This window comes from Penaeus chinensis, chromosome 18 (genome assembly GCF_019202785.1).
Source record: "Penaeus chinensis breed Huanghai No. 1 chromosome 18, ASM1920278v2, whole genome shotgun sequence".
NCBI classification, from domain to species: domain Eukaryota; kingdom Metazoa; phylum Arthropoda; class Malacostraca; order Decapoda; family Penaeidae; genus Penaeus; species Penaeus chinensis.
The window spans coordinates 2,903,937-2,916,065 of record NC_061836.1 but is presented as its reverse complement, the minus strand read 5'-3'; the positions used below and the strand labels follow the sequence as shown (position 1 = coordinate 2,916,065).

The 12,129-nt window shown below is 47.7% G+C and overlaps 1 protein-coding gene across 1 annotated transcript in view; it reads left to right on the top strand.

The window, feature by feature from the left end:
• Positions 1-8,741: 8,741 nt before the first annotated feature.
• Positions 8,742-12,129, top strand: part of LOC125034704 (transmembrane protein 104-like) — a 14,632-nt gene continuing 11,244 nt past the window's right edge. Inside the window, exon 1 of the mRNA XM_047626623.1 lies at positions 8,742-8,823. Within this exon, the coding sequence (XP_047482579.1) occupies positions 8,743-8,823 (81 nt within the window). The 5' untranslated portion in view covers position 8,742. The remainder of the gene's footprint in view (positions 8,824-12,129) is intronic.

Below are 12,129 nucleotides of genomic sequence, written 5' to 3'. Positions count from 1 at the left end.
TTGGATTTTAGATTTATTGATGTGGCAGTCTGAGTTTTCTTCTTTCCTCCTCCTCCCTCCCTCCTTCCTTCCTCCCTCCCTCCTTCCTTCCTCCCCTTCCCTCCCTCCCTCCCCCCCTCCCTCCCCCCCTCCTCTCCTCTTTCATCCTTCCCTTTTCCTCCTCCTCCTCCTCCTCCTCCTCCTCCTCCTCCTCCTCCTCCTCCTCCTCCCCCCCTCCTTTCCCCCCCCCTGCTCTGAAGTAACATCGCATTATTGTTAGAAGGCGACACGGAGGTTATGTCTCGGACTCCAAACCCGATTTTTTATATATATATTTTTTTCCAGTGTGGTTGGAAAGGGTTAGGGTGGGGGGGGGGCAGGAATGGGGGGGTTAGGGGGGGTTATGGGGGCATGCATATTACCGTGTGTGTGTATTTCTGTATGAATGTGTGTGTGTGTGTGTGTGTGCTTATTTATGTATGTTTGTAATTTTGCCTGTGGGTGTTAGTATTTTTGTATTAAGTATTTATGTGTGTATGTAATGCTGTATGTCTATGCGTAGTTATGTATGTATGTATTTTTTTGTAATATGTATGTATATATACATGTAAGTATGTACGTACGTCGCCGCTGTGGTCGCGTCTCGTGAGCGGAAATACGAACCTGAAATCTCCTTCTCTGATTTGTCCATTTTTGGATCTTCTCTTTTTACTTTGCTCCTGTCTATGCTCGTCATGCTGATGTTATTTTGTTTCCTCTCTTTTCCTCTCCCTCTTTCTCTTTCTTGCTTTTTTCTTTTTCTTTTTCTCTCTTTCGTTCTCTCTTTCTTTCTCTTTCTTTCTTTCTTTCTCACTTTCTTTATCTCTCGCTTTCAATCTTTCTTTCTTTCTTTCTCACTTTCTTTCTCTCTCGCTTTCTCTCTTTCTTTCTTTCTTTCTCTCTTTCTCTCTTTCCCTCTCTTTCTTTCTTTCTTTCTTTCTCTTCCTCATTCATTCTCTCTCTCTCTCTCTCTCTCTCTCTCTCTCTCTCTCTCTCTCTCTCTCTCTCTCTCTCTCTCTCTCTCTCTCTCTCTCTCTCTCTCTCTCTCTCTCTCTCTCTCTCTCTCTCTCTCTCTCTCTCTCTCTCTCTCTCTCTCTCTCTCTGGAGGGAAAGGGAGGGAGGGCAATGAGAGGGAAGGAGGGGCTTGGCCAGGTCATGTGTTAGCAATCTGTGCGGGTCGTCATTCCCCCCCTCCCTACTGTTCTCTCTACCCCCCCTCCCTTATGTACACTACCTCCATCATTTCCTCCCTTCCTCCCTTCCTCCCCCTACCCCTGCCTTTCTTATTCCCTACTTCGCTTCCTTCTCTTTCCATTCCCTTTTTCCTTTCCTTTCCTTCTTCTCTCCCTCCCTCGCTCCCTCCCTCCCTCCCTCTCTCCCTCTCTCCCTCTCTCCCTCTCTCCCTCTCTCCCTCCCTCCCTCCCTCCCTCTCTCCCTCCCTCCCTCCTTCCCTCTCTCTCTCTCTCTCTCCCTCTCTCCCTCCCTCCCTCCCTCCCTCCCTCCCTCCCTCCCTCCCTCATTCCTTTGCGCCTCCCCTCTTACTCTTCTTATTGCCCCCCTCCCCCCCCTCTCCTCCTCTGTCTCTCTCCATCAACACAACGACGCTGTTGCTACCCACGTGAGGGAGCTGTGGGGAGGGAGGGAGAGAGAGGGAAGGTAGGTAGGTAGGTAGGTAGGTAGGTAGGTAGGTAGGTAGGTAGGTAGGTAGGTAGGTAGGTAGGTAGGTAGGGTGGAAGGAGGGAGGGGGAGAGGGAGGAGAGGGAGGTAGGAAGGAGGAGAGGGAGGGAGGAAGGAAGATAGGAGAGAGAGGGAGAAAGGAAGAGAGGAGAGAGAGGGAGAAAGGAAGAGAGGAGAGAGAGGGAGGAAGGAAGAGAGGAGAGAGAGGGAGAAAGGAAAAGAGGAGAGAGAAGGAGAAAGGAAGAGAGGAGAGAGAGGTAGGGAGGAAGAGAGGAGAGAGAGCGAGGAAGGAAGAGAGGAGAGAGAAGGAGAAAGGAAGAGAGGAGAGAGAAGGAGAAAGGAAGGAAAGAATAAAGGAGAGAGAGGGGGGGAAGAAAGATGATATTTAAGGGGAGGAGGAGATTTGTTTTGTTAATCGCTTGTCTGTTGATCTTTTGTACAGAAGATATAGTTGTACAAAAAATGTTTTGTTTAGAATATCTTTCGTTTAAGAGTTAAGGCGCTCGGCCTGCTTTTTTTTTTTTTTTTTCTTTTTTCTTTTTTCTTTACTGATTTGTACAACTTTGACGATGAGAGAAGAGAGAGAGAGAGAGAGAGAGAGAGAGAGAGAGAGAGAGAGAGAGAGAGAGAGAGAGAGAGAGAGAGAGAGAGAGAGAGAGAGAGAGAGAGAGAGACCGAGGGAGAGAGAGAAGAAACGAGAGAAAGAGTGGGGGGGAGACAGAGACAGAGACAGAGACAGAGACAGAGACAGAGACAGAGACAGAGACAGAGACAGAGACAGAGAGAGAGAGAGAGAGAGAGAGAGAGAGAGAGAGAGAGAGAGAGAGAGAGAGAGAGAGAGAGAGAGAGAGAGAGAGAGAGAGAAACAATCCAACAAACAAACGAGAGAAAACGAGAGCGTGAGAGCGAGAACGCGAAACGCGCACACACGCAGACAAATGACAGTCGGTGTCGCCGTGACACCTCCCCGGCGCGCGAGCCGGAGACACAACATCGATGCCCGCGGAGTGACAGTCAGTCGCGCCTTCTGTGGGATCGGGGGAGCTTATAGACCATATCCTGCTGGGGGAAGGGGGGGTGGGGAGGGTGGGGGTGAGAGAGGGGGTGAGAGAGGGGGTGAAGGTGGGTGGGGGAAGGGGATGGCGAGGAGGGTGAGGGGATTTGAGAGCGGGTCGGAAGGGGGAGGGGGTGGGGGGGGAGGAAGAGGAGGGGGTGGTAGGGAGGAGGTAAGGGAGGGGGCGTATTTAGGATGGGTGTCAGAAGGTTACTGGGATTAAGGAGGGAGGGAGGATGGGAGATATGGTGGGGGGGAGGGAGGGGGAAGGAGGGAGAAATGATTGATAATGATAATGGTAATGATAGTAATAATAATTATGATAATAAGTATTATTATGATTATGATTATAATTATGATAATAGTATTAGTTATAATAATAATAATAGTAATACCAATACTGAAAATAGTAATATGAAAATGAAGAAGAAGACGAAGATGAAACAGAAAAAGAAGAAAAGACGAAGAAAAAAAAAGGTGAAACAGAAGGGGAAGGAGAAAGAGAACGAAAAGAAGGAGCAGCAGAAGAAGAAGAAGTAAAAAACGAAAGAAAAAGAAAAGAGACGAAGAAGAAGAAGAAGAAGAGGGGGACGTAGGAAGAGGAGGAGAAGGAGAAGGAGCAGGAGAAGGAGCAGGAGAAGGAGCAGGAGCAGGAGCAACGGAAGCTGGGGACGCCCTGAGTCACCGTCACTCGCCAGACGCCGCCAGGGGGACCTCCTCGAGGGTGCAGGCGTTGGGGAGGGAGGGCTCAGGCGGGCGAGGGAGGAGGGGGGGGGGGGGCGTTGGAGGTGGGAAGGAGGGAGGGGTGTGGAGAGTGGGGGTGGAAGTGAGGGGTTGTAAATGGTGGAGGGAAAGAGGGAGGAAAAACGTAGAGGGAAAGAGTGAGAGAAGGAGGTAAGAAGTAAAGGGAAGGAGGGAGGGAGGGAGGGAGGGAGGGAGGGAGGGAGGGAGGGAGGGAAGGAGGGAGGGAGGTAAGAGGTAGAAGGAAGGAGAGATGGAGAGAAGGAGGGAGGGAAAGAGATATGCAGTGGGGGGGGAGGAGGACGGGAGTTAAAAAGTGGAGGAAAGGAGGGTGGGGAATAGAGAAAGGGGAGAGATTTCGTGAGAAGAGGGAGGGGAGCATAGAGTGAGGGTGAGGGTGGAGAGGGAGGGAGGGGTGGGGAGGGAGGGATGGGGAGGGGCTAGGAGAGACAGGGGCGTGGAGGGGCCAATGGAGGGAGGAGGTGTAGGAGAAGAATAGGAAATTGAGGGTAAGGAAGGGAAGAAAGGGGGAGGTATGGATTTGTCTTCGTCGCCTGCTCATTTCTGTACCCTTTTCTCTTTTTTCCTGTCTCTCCTTCCTCCCCCTACTTTTTCTTTTCTTTTTTCCTCCACTTCGTCTTCTTCCTCCTCCTCCTCCTCCTCCTCCTCCTCCTCCTCCTCCTCCTCCTCCTCCTCCTCCTCCATTACCCCTGCCCTTGCCCTGTCCCTTCCTCTGTCCCATACCCCTTTTCCTACCCGTGCCCATGCCCCTGCCACTCCCCTTTCTCGTACCCCTACCCTTGCCCCTGCCACTGCTTCTGCCCATGCCCCTGCCACTCCCCTTTCCCCTACCCTCGCCCCTGCCCTTGCCCCTGCCCCTGTCCCTCCCCCAGCTCTTTGTTCTCCCAGCGCCCTTCTTCTCTCGCCGGCTCCCTCTCCTCCTCGTGTCCTGCTTTGCGTTGTCCTTCTCCTCCTGTGCATTCTGCATGCGCTCGTTCCCGTCTCATTTGCGTATGAGTAGCTTTGGCGGTCTTTCTTGGTGCTTTTCTTTGGAAGTCTCAAGCGTTCTTCTCTCTCTATCTCTATCTCTCTCTCTCTCTCTCTCTCTCTCTCTCTCTCTCTCTCTCTCTCTCTCTCTCTCTCTCTCTCTCTCTCTCTCTCTCTCTCTCTCTCTCTCTCTCTCTCCCTCCCTCTCCCTCCCTCCCTGTCTCCCTCTCTCTCTGCCTCTCTCCCTCTCTCTCTGCCTCTCTCCCTCTCTCTCTGCCTCTCTCCCTCTCTCTCTGCCTCTCTCCCTCTCTCTCTGCCTCTCTCCCTCTCTCTCTGCCTCTCTCCCTCTCTCTCTGCCTCTCTCCCTCTCTCTCTGCCTCTCTCCCTCCCTCTCTCTGCCTCTCTCCCTCTCCCTCGTTCTCTTTTACACAAGCTCGCACGCAAGCAAATACGCCACCGCCCCCCCCCCCCCCCATTTTTCCACACACACGCACACATTCACGCGCGCAAACTCGCAGTTGCAGACACACAATCACATTGGCCAATAAACCCAAAACCACGTACAAACAGACACACGCACAGGCCCACTCAACGCATTGTCCAGGGATTCGATGAGGATAATCCACTTTCCCCTCTCCCGCTTTCCGCCTCTGCTTCCTCTTTTCGTGTAATTCTCTCCGTCGTCTCCTTCCTCCTGTTATCGTGGCTTCTTTTCCCCGTCGCTTTTTTTTGTTGTCATTGCTGGTCACTTTGCTTCTTCTTCTTTTTTTTCGTCTGCTTTCGTTTGTCTCCTTTTCTTTGATTCGTCTGCTTCGTCTCTTTTCTGGTTAGTTCTTGGTTCGCTTTTCCTCCGATTTTTCATTTTTTTCCGTCTTCTTCCTTCTCCTTCATCCCCATTCCCCTTCTTCCACCTCCCCCCCCCCCCTTCTCCCCCTGCCGTCCCAATCCTTCCTCTCCTTCCCTCCTCTCCCTCCCTCCTCTCCCCTATATCTCTTTCTCTTTCTCTTCCTCTTTCTCTCTTTTTCCCTTCCCCTTCCCTCCCCTCATATCCCTATCCCCTTCTCCCCATCTCCCTCCTGCCCCCCTCCCATTCCTCTCTCCCTCGTTCTCCCTCCTGTTCCCTTCTCCCCCTTTCTCTCCCCTCCCCTTCCTACCCCCATTCCCTCCTCCTCTATCCCTCCTTCTCCCTCCTTCTCTCTTCTATCCTTCCTCCTATCCCTCCTTCTCCCTACTTTCTTCCTCTATCCCTCCCTCCTCCTCCCTCCTTCCTCCTATCCCTCCTATCCCTCCTTCTATCCTTCCTCCTATCCCTCCTCCTATCCCTCCTTCTATCCCTCCTTCTATCCCTCCTTCTATCCCTCCTTCTACCCTTCCTCCTATCCATCCTTCTCCCTCCTTGTCCCTCCTTTCCTCTTCTATCCCTCCCCTATCCCTCCTCCTTCCTCCTCCCCCCTCTTCCTCCCGCTCACGAGCCCGGCGTCGGCGTGGGTAAGTGTGTACGTGTGTGAGTCATGCAGACAGATGTTCACAGGGGGATCGGAGGCAGCTGATATGCATGATGCTTTTTGGTGCATGTTAAGGGATAGGGAGGAGGGGGCGGTGGGGGTGGAGGGTGGAGGGGAAGGGGGGGATGGAGGGGGAGGTTGAGGTGGGGATGGAGGGGGAGGTGGGGTGAAAGTGAAGGGGAAGTGGGGGTGGAGGGGAATGAGAGTCTGTAAGGGAGGCGGGGGGGTGGGCTTTTGTCCTGTTATTTTTGTTTCTCCCATATTTGTTTGAGGGATTTTTTTTTTTTTTTTTTGTATTTTTAGTTTCCTCTCTTCTCTTAAGGTCGTTTACACCGTTCCGCTTTTTGTTTATTCTCTATCTCGGTTCCTGCTATCTCCGGGCTGTTAAAATTATTATTTTTTTTTTTTTTAAATACTTGTCTATTGATTCTAAAACGATTCGCAATTGTTATACCCCATCCCCTCCCCCATCTTGTGCCCCCCCTCCTGTCTTCTCTCCCTCCTGTACCTCCCCTCTTCCCCTTCTCTCTACCCCCCCCCTATTCTACTCCCCATCACTTCTCTTTCTCTACTCTTCAAGTTCCCCCTCCCCTGCTCACTAGATTCTTGTCCTTCCCTCGCCTAGCCTCCTCTTCCTTTTCTTTCCCTTCCCTCCTTTCATCTTCTCTCCTCTACCCTCCCTTTCTCTCCCCTTCCCTTCCCCTCCACTCCCCTTCCCATCCACTCCACTCCCCTTCCCTTCCCTTCCCCTCCCCTTCTTTCCCTTTTCTCCCCCCTTCTCTCCCTTTGCTCCTCTCCTCCCTCTTCCATCCTACCTCCTGCCCTCCTTCTTCCATCCTACCTCCCCCCCCCTTCTTCCATCCTACCTCCCCCCCTTCTTCCATCCTTCCTCCCCCCCCTTCTTCCATCCTACCTCCCCCCCTTCTTCCATCCTACCTCCCCCCCTTCTTCCATCCTTCCTCCCCCCCCTTCTTCCATCCTACCTCCCCCCCTTCTTCCATCCTACCTCCCTCCCTTCTTCCATCCTACCTCCCCCCCTTCTTCCCCCTCCCCTCCCCTCCCCTCATTCCCGTGCCCACAACCCGTGAACGCTGACCACAGAGCCTGTCACTACCCGCGCGATATGGGGGCCGGCCGTCTGACCGCACAAACTGCTGATTATGTGACAACAGGGAAAGGTATCGCTTGGAGGGGGTGTATTCGGGAGAGAGGGAGGGAGGGAGAGAGGGAGGGAGGGAGGGAGGGAGGGAGGGAGGGAGGGAGGGAGGGAGGGAGGGAGGGAGGGAGGGAGGGAGGGAGGGAGGGAGGGAGGGAGGGAGGGAGGGAGGGAGGGAAGAGGGAAATGGGAGGGCAGGAGGAAGGGAAGAAGGAGGAAGGGAGGGAGAGAGGGAGGGAGGGAAATGGGAGGGCAGGAGGAAGGGAGAGAGAGCGAGGGAAATTGGTGGAAAGGAGGGAGAGAAACAGGGAGTCAGGAAGGGAGGGAGGGAGGGAAATAGGAGGGCAGGAGGAAGGGAAGAGGGAGGGAGGGAGGGAGGGAGGGAGGGAGGGAGGGAAATAGGAGGGCAGGAGGAAGGGAAGAGGGAGGAAGGGAGGGAGGGAGAGAGTGAGGGAAATAGGTGGGAAGGAGGGAGATAAACAGGGAGTCAGGGAGGGAGGGAGGGAGAGAGGGAGGGAGGGAGGGAGGGAGGGAGGGAGGGAGGGAGGGAGGGAGGGAGGGAGGGAGGGAGGGAAATGAGAGGGCAGGAGGAAGGGAAGAGGGAGGGAGGAAGGGAGAGAGTGAGGGAAATTGGTGGAAAGGAGGGAGAGAAACAGGAAGTCAGGGAGGGAGGAAGGCAGGCGAGAAAGGAAGGAAGGGGGATGGAAGGAGGGAGACAAGCAGAAAGGCAGGGGGTTAGGAAGAAAGAAAGAAAGAAAGAAAGAAGGAAAGAAAGGAGATAGTTGCTATCTGGTGACACAGGAGCAGGGGGTAAGAGAGTTCTTGTAACATGTATAGTTGTCAGTTATTGTGATCTGGAGTGACTTTATATCTTTGTGATTATTTTTATAGTCTTGTGTTTGAGAGAGAGAGAGAGAGAGAGAGAGAGAGAGAGAGAGAGAGAGAGAGAGAGAGAGAGAGAGAGAGAGAGAGAGAGAGAGAGAGAGAGAGAGAGAGAGAGAGAGAGAGAGAGAGAGAGAGAGAATGTGTGTGTGTGTGTGTGTGTGTGTGTGTGTGTTTGTTTTGGAAAATTAGGAATTTGCACATAGGAAGGCACTGAGTTATTCCATAATTGTTTATTTGATTGTATATATTTATGAATAATGGATTCTTGCTTTGTATATTGTGATTGTACCAAGTAATTGTATGCCATGGTCTGCACTGGTCATGAAAGCAAATACCATTATCACTATCAGTTGATTATTAGTTACAGTATTATTTCTAGTGTTATAAACTATACCTGTTATTCACTTTATTTATCTCTTTACCAGTATCTTTATTTTTGTCTCTGTATTAATTGTATATATACAATAATCCTCATTGCCACAGTCTGTTTATTGCATTATAACCACTGGTATGTATCTTATTATGAAGATTTTAGCCATTACCCCATACGATATTTCTCTCAGAATCTTATCAGATTCTTCTTATTATTATCTACACATTAATTATCATTACAACAGATTCTTCATCAATTATCTTATTGATATCTAAGCTTGTCACCACTTCTATGGTGTCCATTATTTGTCAAGATTTTCACACCTTTCATGTTTTGTTACAGTTACATGACGGCCACGTGGGTGGTGGAGAGCATGGCCTGCGCCAACGCCATCAACCACTGCCGACGCATGAAGCAGCTCAAGAAGGTGCCTTTAGACTCCTCCCCGGAGCGTCACACCCGCTATCAGAACCAGCTAAACCTCCGACACCTTTCCCCACCTCCATCACCACAGCATCCATCACCACCACCCTCACCATCATCATCACCACCACACCCATTAAACTCACCACCGAGAACAGCAGCGGCACCCTCTGCCTCCAATCTCCTCATCACCACTAACAACACCACCTCTTCCACCATCTCCACCTCCACCTCCACTCTCATCTCCACTACCACCTCCATTTCACCACCCATTCCCCAGGACGGAGATAACGACTCTTTGACTTCGATGACTTCCCTCGTGGTATTTTCTGCTTCCGTAACTGCCCCTGTCTGTCTCCCTTTGTGCTGCTGTAGCTTCGCCTTTGTTCTAATTTTTTTTTTAGTGTTTTGTTTACTATATAATTTTTATCGTTATTATTCTAATAGTCAGAAGGAAGCATATATCAATAGGTATATGTTTTTATTTCGTTTATGTATTATTTATTTGTTTGGATTTGGTTATGTGAATGCATCTCAAGTTTCAAAGACATTTTTTCCTCCGAAATTCAATATATGATTGCTGTTATGTTTCTTAGTCTGTTTTTTTCCATTTAGATCAGTCACATCTAAGTTAATCTCTCAGGACAGATCCATGTTGCATAAGCTGTGCTTGTGCTTGTAATACAGGCATTTATATTAAAACTATAGTTTTTTTCTTCATCTTGCCATATTTTGACAGTGCGTCTGCTCTGTAAATAGTATTTTTATATTATTGTGAGGAACATATTTTTTTTCCACTGAACTACCTAAGAATATTGATATAAGGAATTTAATCAATCATTTTTTTCATCTATAAGATATCTGTTTCTGATTAATCAAAATGTAAAGCATACCTTCCCTATCCCAGTTGGATCTGACCTGGGGACAAAAATCTATAGCACAGGATTATCTTCCGTTTCGATACTTAGCTAACTGTTCTATAGATTGAAATAAAAGTGCTACCCCCATTTCCCTGTCGTTTATATTGTTAGTTGAAGGTCTAGTTAAGTAGGGTGTTATCAGTTAAGTGTATTTGATTATTATCTTTTATTATTATCATTATTATATTTCTTTATGTTTAGTATAGATAATGTTAGTACTTACAGCTAGTGTAAAAAGAAGGAAAAAGGAGTCAAGAAATTAGTGAAGAAACTGGTTATTATTTATGGTGCTAATTGTTTTTTGTCCTGTGTCATGGGAATAAGTTATATGGGCTATGTGCATACAGGCATGTTTGTGTGTGTGTGAGTGATTGAGTGATTGAGTGATTGAGAGTGTGTGTGTGTGTGTGTGTGTGTGTGTGTGTGTGTGTGTGTGTGAGTGTGTGTGTGTGTGTGTGTGTGTGTGTGTGTGTGTGTGTGTGAGTGAGTGAGTGAGTGAGTGAGTGAGTGAGTGAGTGAGTGAGTGAGTGTGTGTGTGTGTGTGTGTGTGTGTGTGTGTGTGTGTGTGTGTGTGTGTGTGTGAGTGTGTGTGTGTGTGTGTGTGTGTGTGTGTGTGTGTGTGTGTGTGTGTGTGTGTGTGTGTGTGTGTGTGTGTGTGTGTGTGTGTGTGTGCGCGCTTGTGGGCATGTGTGCGTGTGCATTTGGGGGAGGGGCAATGTGAATACACACACTTTAAAAGTATTATTGCTCCATACGGATAGCATCAAAAGTGAAATTCATTCCTGCCAAATGTAAGATAGTTATGACAAAATTTTTATTTCTTTACATTAAGATGTCAGGCTATATTTGCATAAAAAGTATGACATTATTTTTGTTTATTGTTAATGCTAATAAGAATCTCTTTAATTCCATCAAAGATACTGTATATTGTTCAAGTGTGCAAGTTGCATTTTTTTTCCTTTTTTATGTAGGCATTTGGCTGAAATCATATACAAATTTGTTATATATCAGTAATCTTTCCCCTAAAATGATATAAAGCTCATAGTGACATTGCTGGCATTTTACACTACCCATATGTTTCTAGCTTTGTTTTCAGTATTTTAGAGTAAGATTTCTCGAACGTCCTCTGGCCAGACGATGTGCAGTATGATTAAGATGTTGCAGGAGTTGTGGCCTTTGTCTCTGTTTGTTGAATATCATGGAATAAATCAATAAAAAAAAATGAAAGTGAGGAGAGTGAGAAGGAAGAAGAAAAGAAAGAGAGTAAATAGGATAAGAGTGAAAGGAAAGGAGGAAAGGGGTGGTGAATGTGGTCGGCTGCCTTTCGCTTGTGAAATTGGAAATGACGAGGGAATGAAGGATGAACGCGTTGACGGAGGTGGTCGGGGGCATCACGTCATCAGATCCTCTCGCTATAATCTGTTCCGTTGGGTGATAGGTATTCAGTTTCTATTGGTTTTGATTTTCCATATGAGTTTTGTGTCTCTTATGTTGAATTCAGCCTCGCATTGTGTTTTATGTTGTGTGTATTATATAGTCAAATCATATTCGTTTCTTTCTCTTTTTTCAATGGATTTTTTAAGAGATTTAATAGTTGACCGTTTTTATCAAGATCGAGAAAGAATAATGATCCAGATACATCAAGACACACCAGCAACATCATTTTCAAATACACAGTCCTCTCCGTGGCTAAGTTTGCCAGCCAGTGTTACCAGTGTATGAATTGCTAGCTTTGGCTCTTGTGCTTGAATTCGCTCATTGGCTTTGTGTTTCAGAAACTGATGGTTTGCACACTGGTAATTCTGAGTTTGCTGTTTCCCTTATTCAGTCAAAGAAATCTTACTTTGACTTTATTTGGATTTTCGTTAAAAGAAAGGAAGAGGAACGATTAAACATGTCGGTTAACTTATTGAAAGACAAATTAGAGAAATTTGCTATTTACTATCAACTTTGATATGTTGATCTTTTGTTTATTTTTTTATTTGTGGATTTAATTTTTTATTTATTTTTCAAACCCTTACCCTCTCATGTTCACAGAATGTGACTAAAACATCCCTTCTTTTACAGTTTTACATTTCATATACATTATTGTATATCTGTTTATTCATTCTAAGTAAAGTAAGCACATGCACACACAAACACACATACGCAGACAAGAGAAAGAAAGAGAGTGAAAGAGAGAGATAGAGAGAGGGTTGGGCTAATACACATATATGTTCATGCACACTCAGGGGCATGTGCACAAGTCACCCCATACACATAGTTTTTTCCCTTACAAACATGGTCCTTCTTACCACAGTTCTTAACATTCATACTTGAAGACGAGGTCGTTGGGACACTTTTTGAAAAAATTATGAATGTGTTAATAATTTATTTTTTCTTTCTGTAAC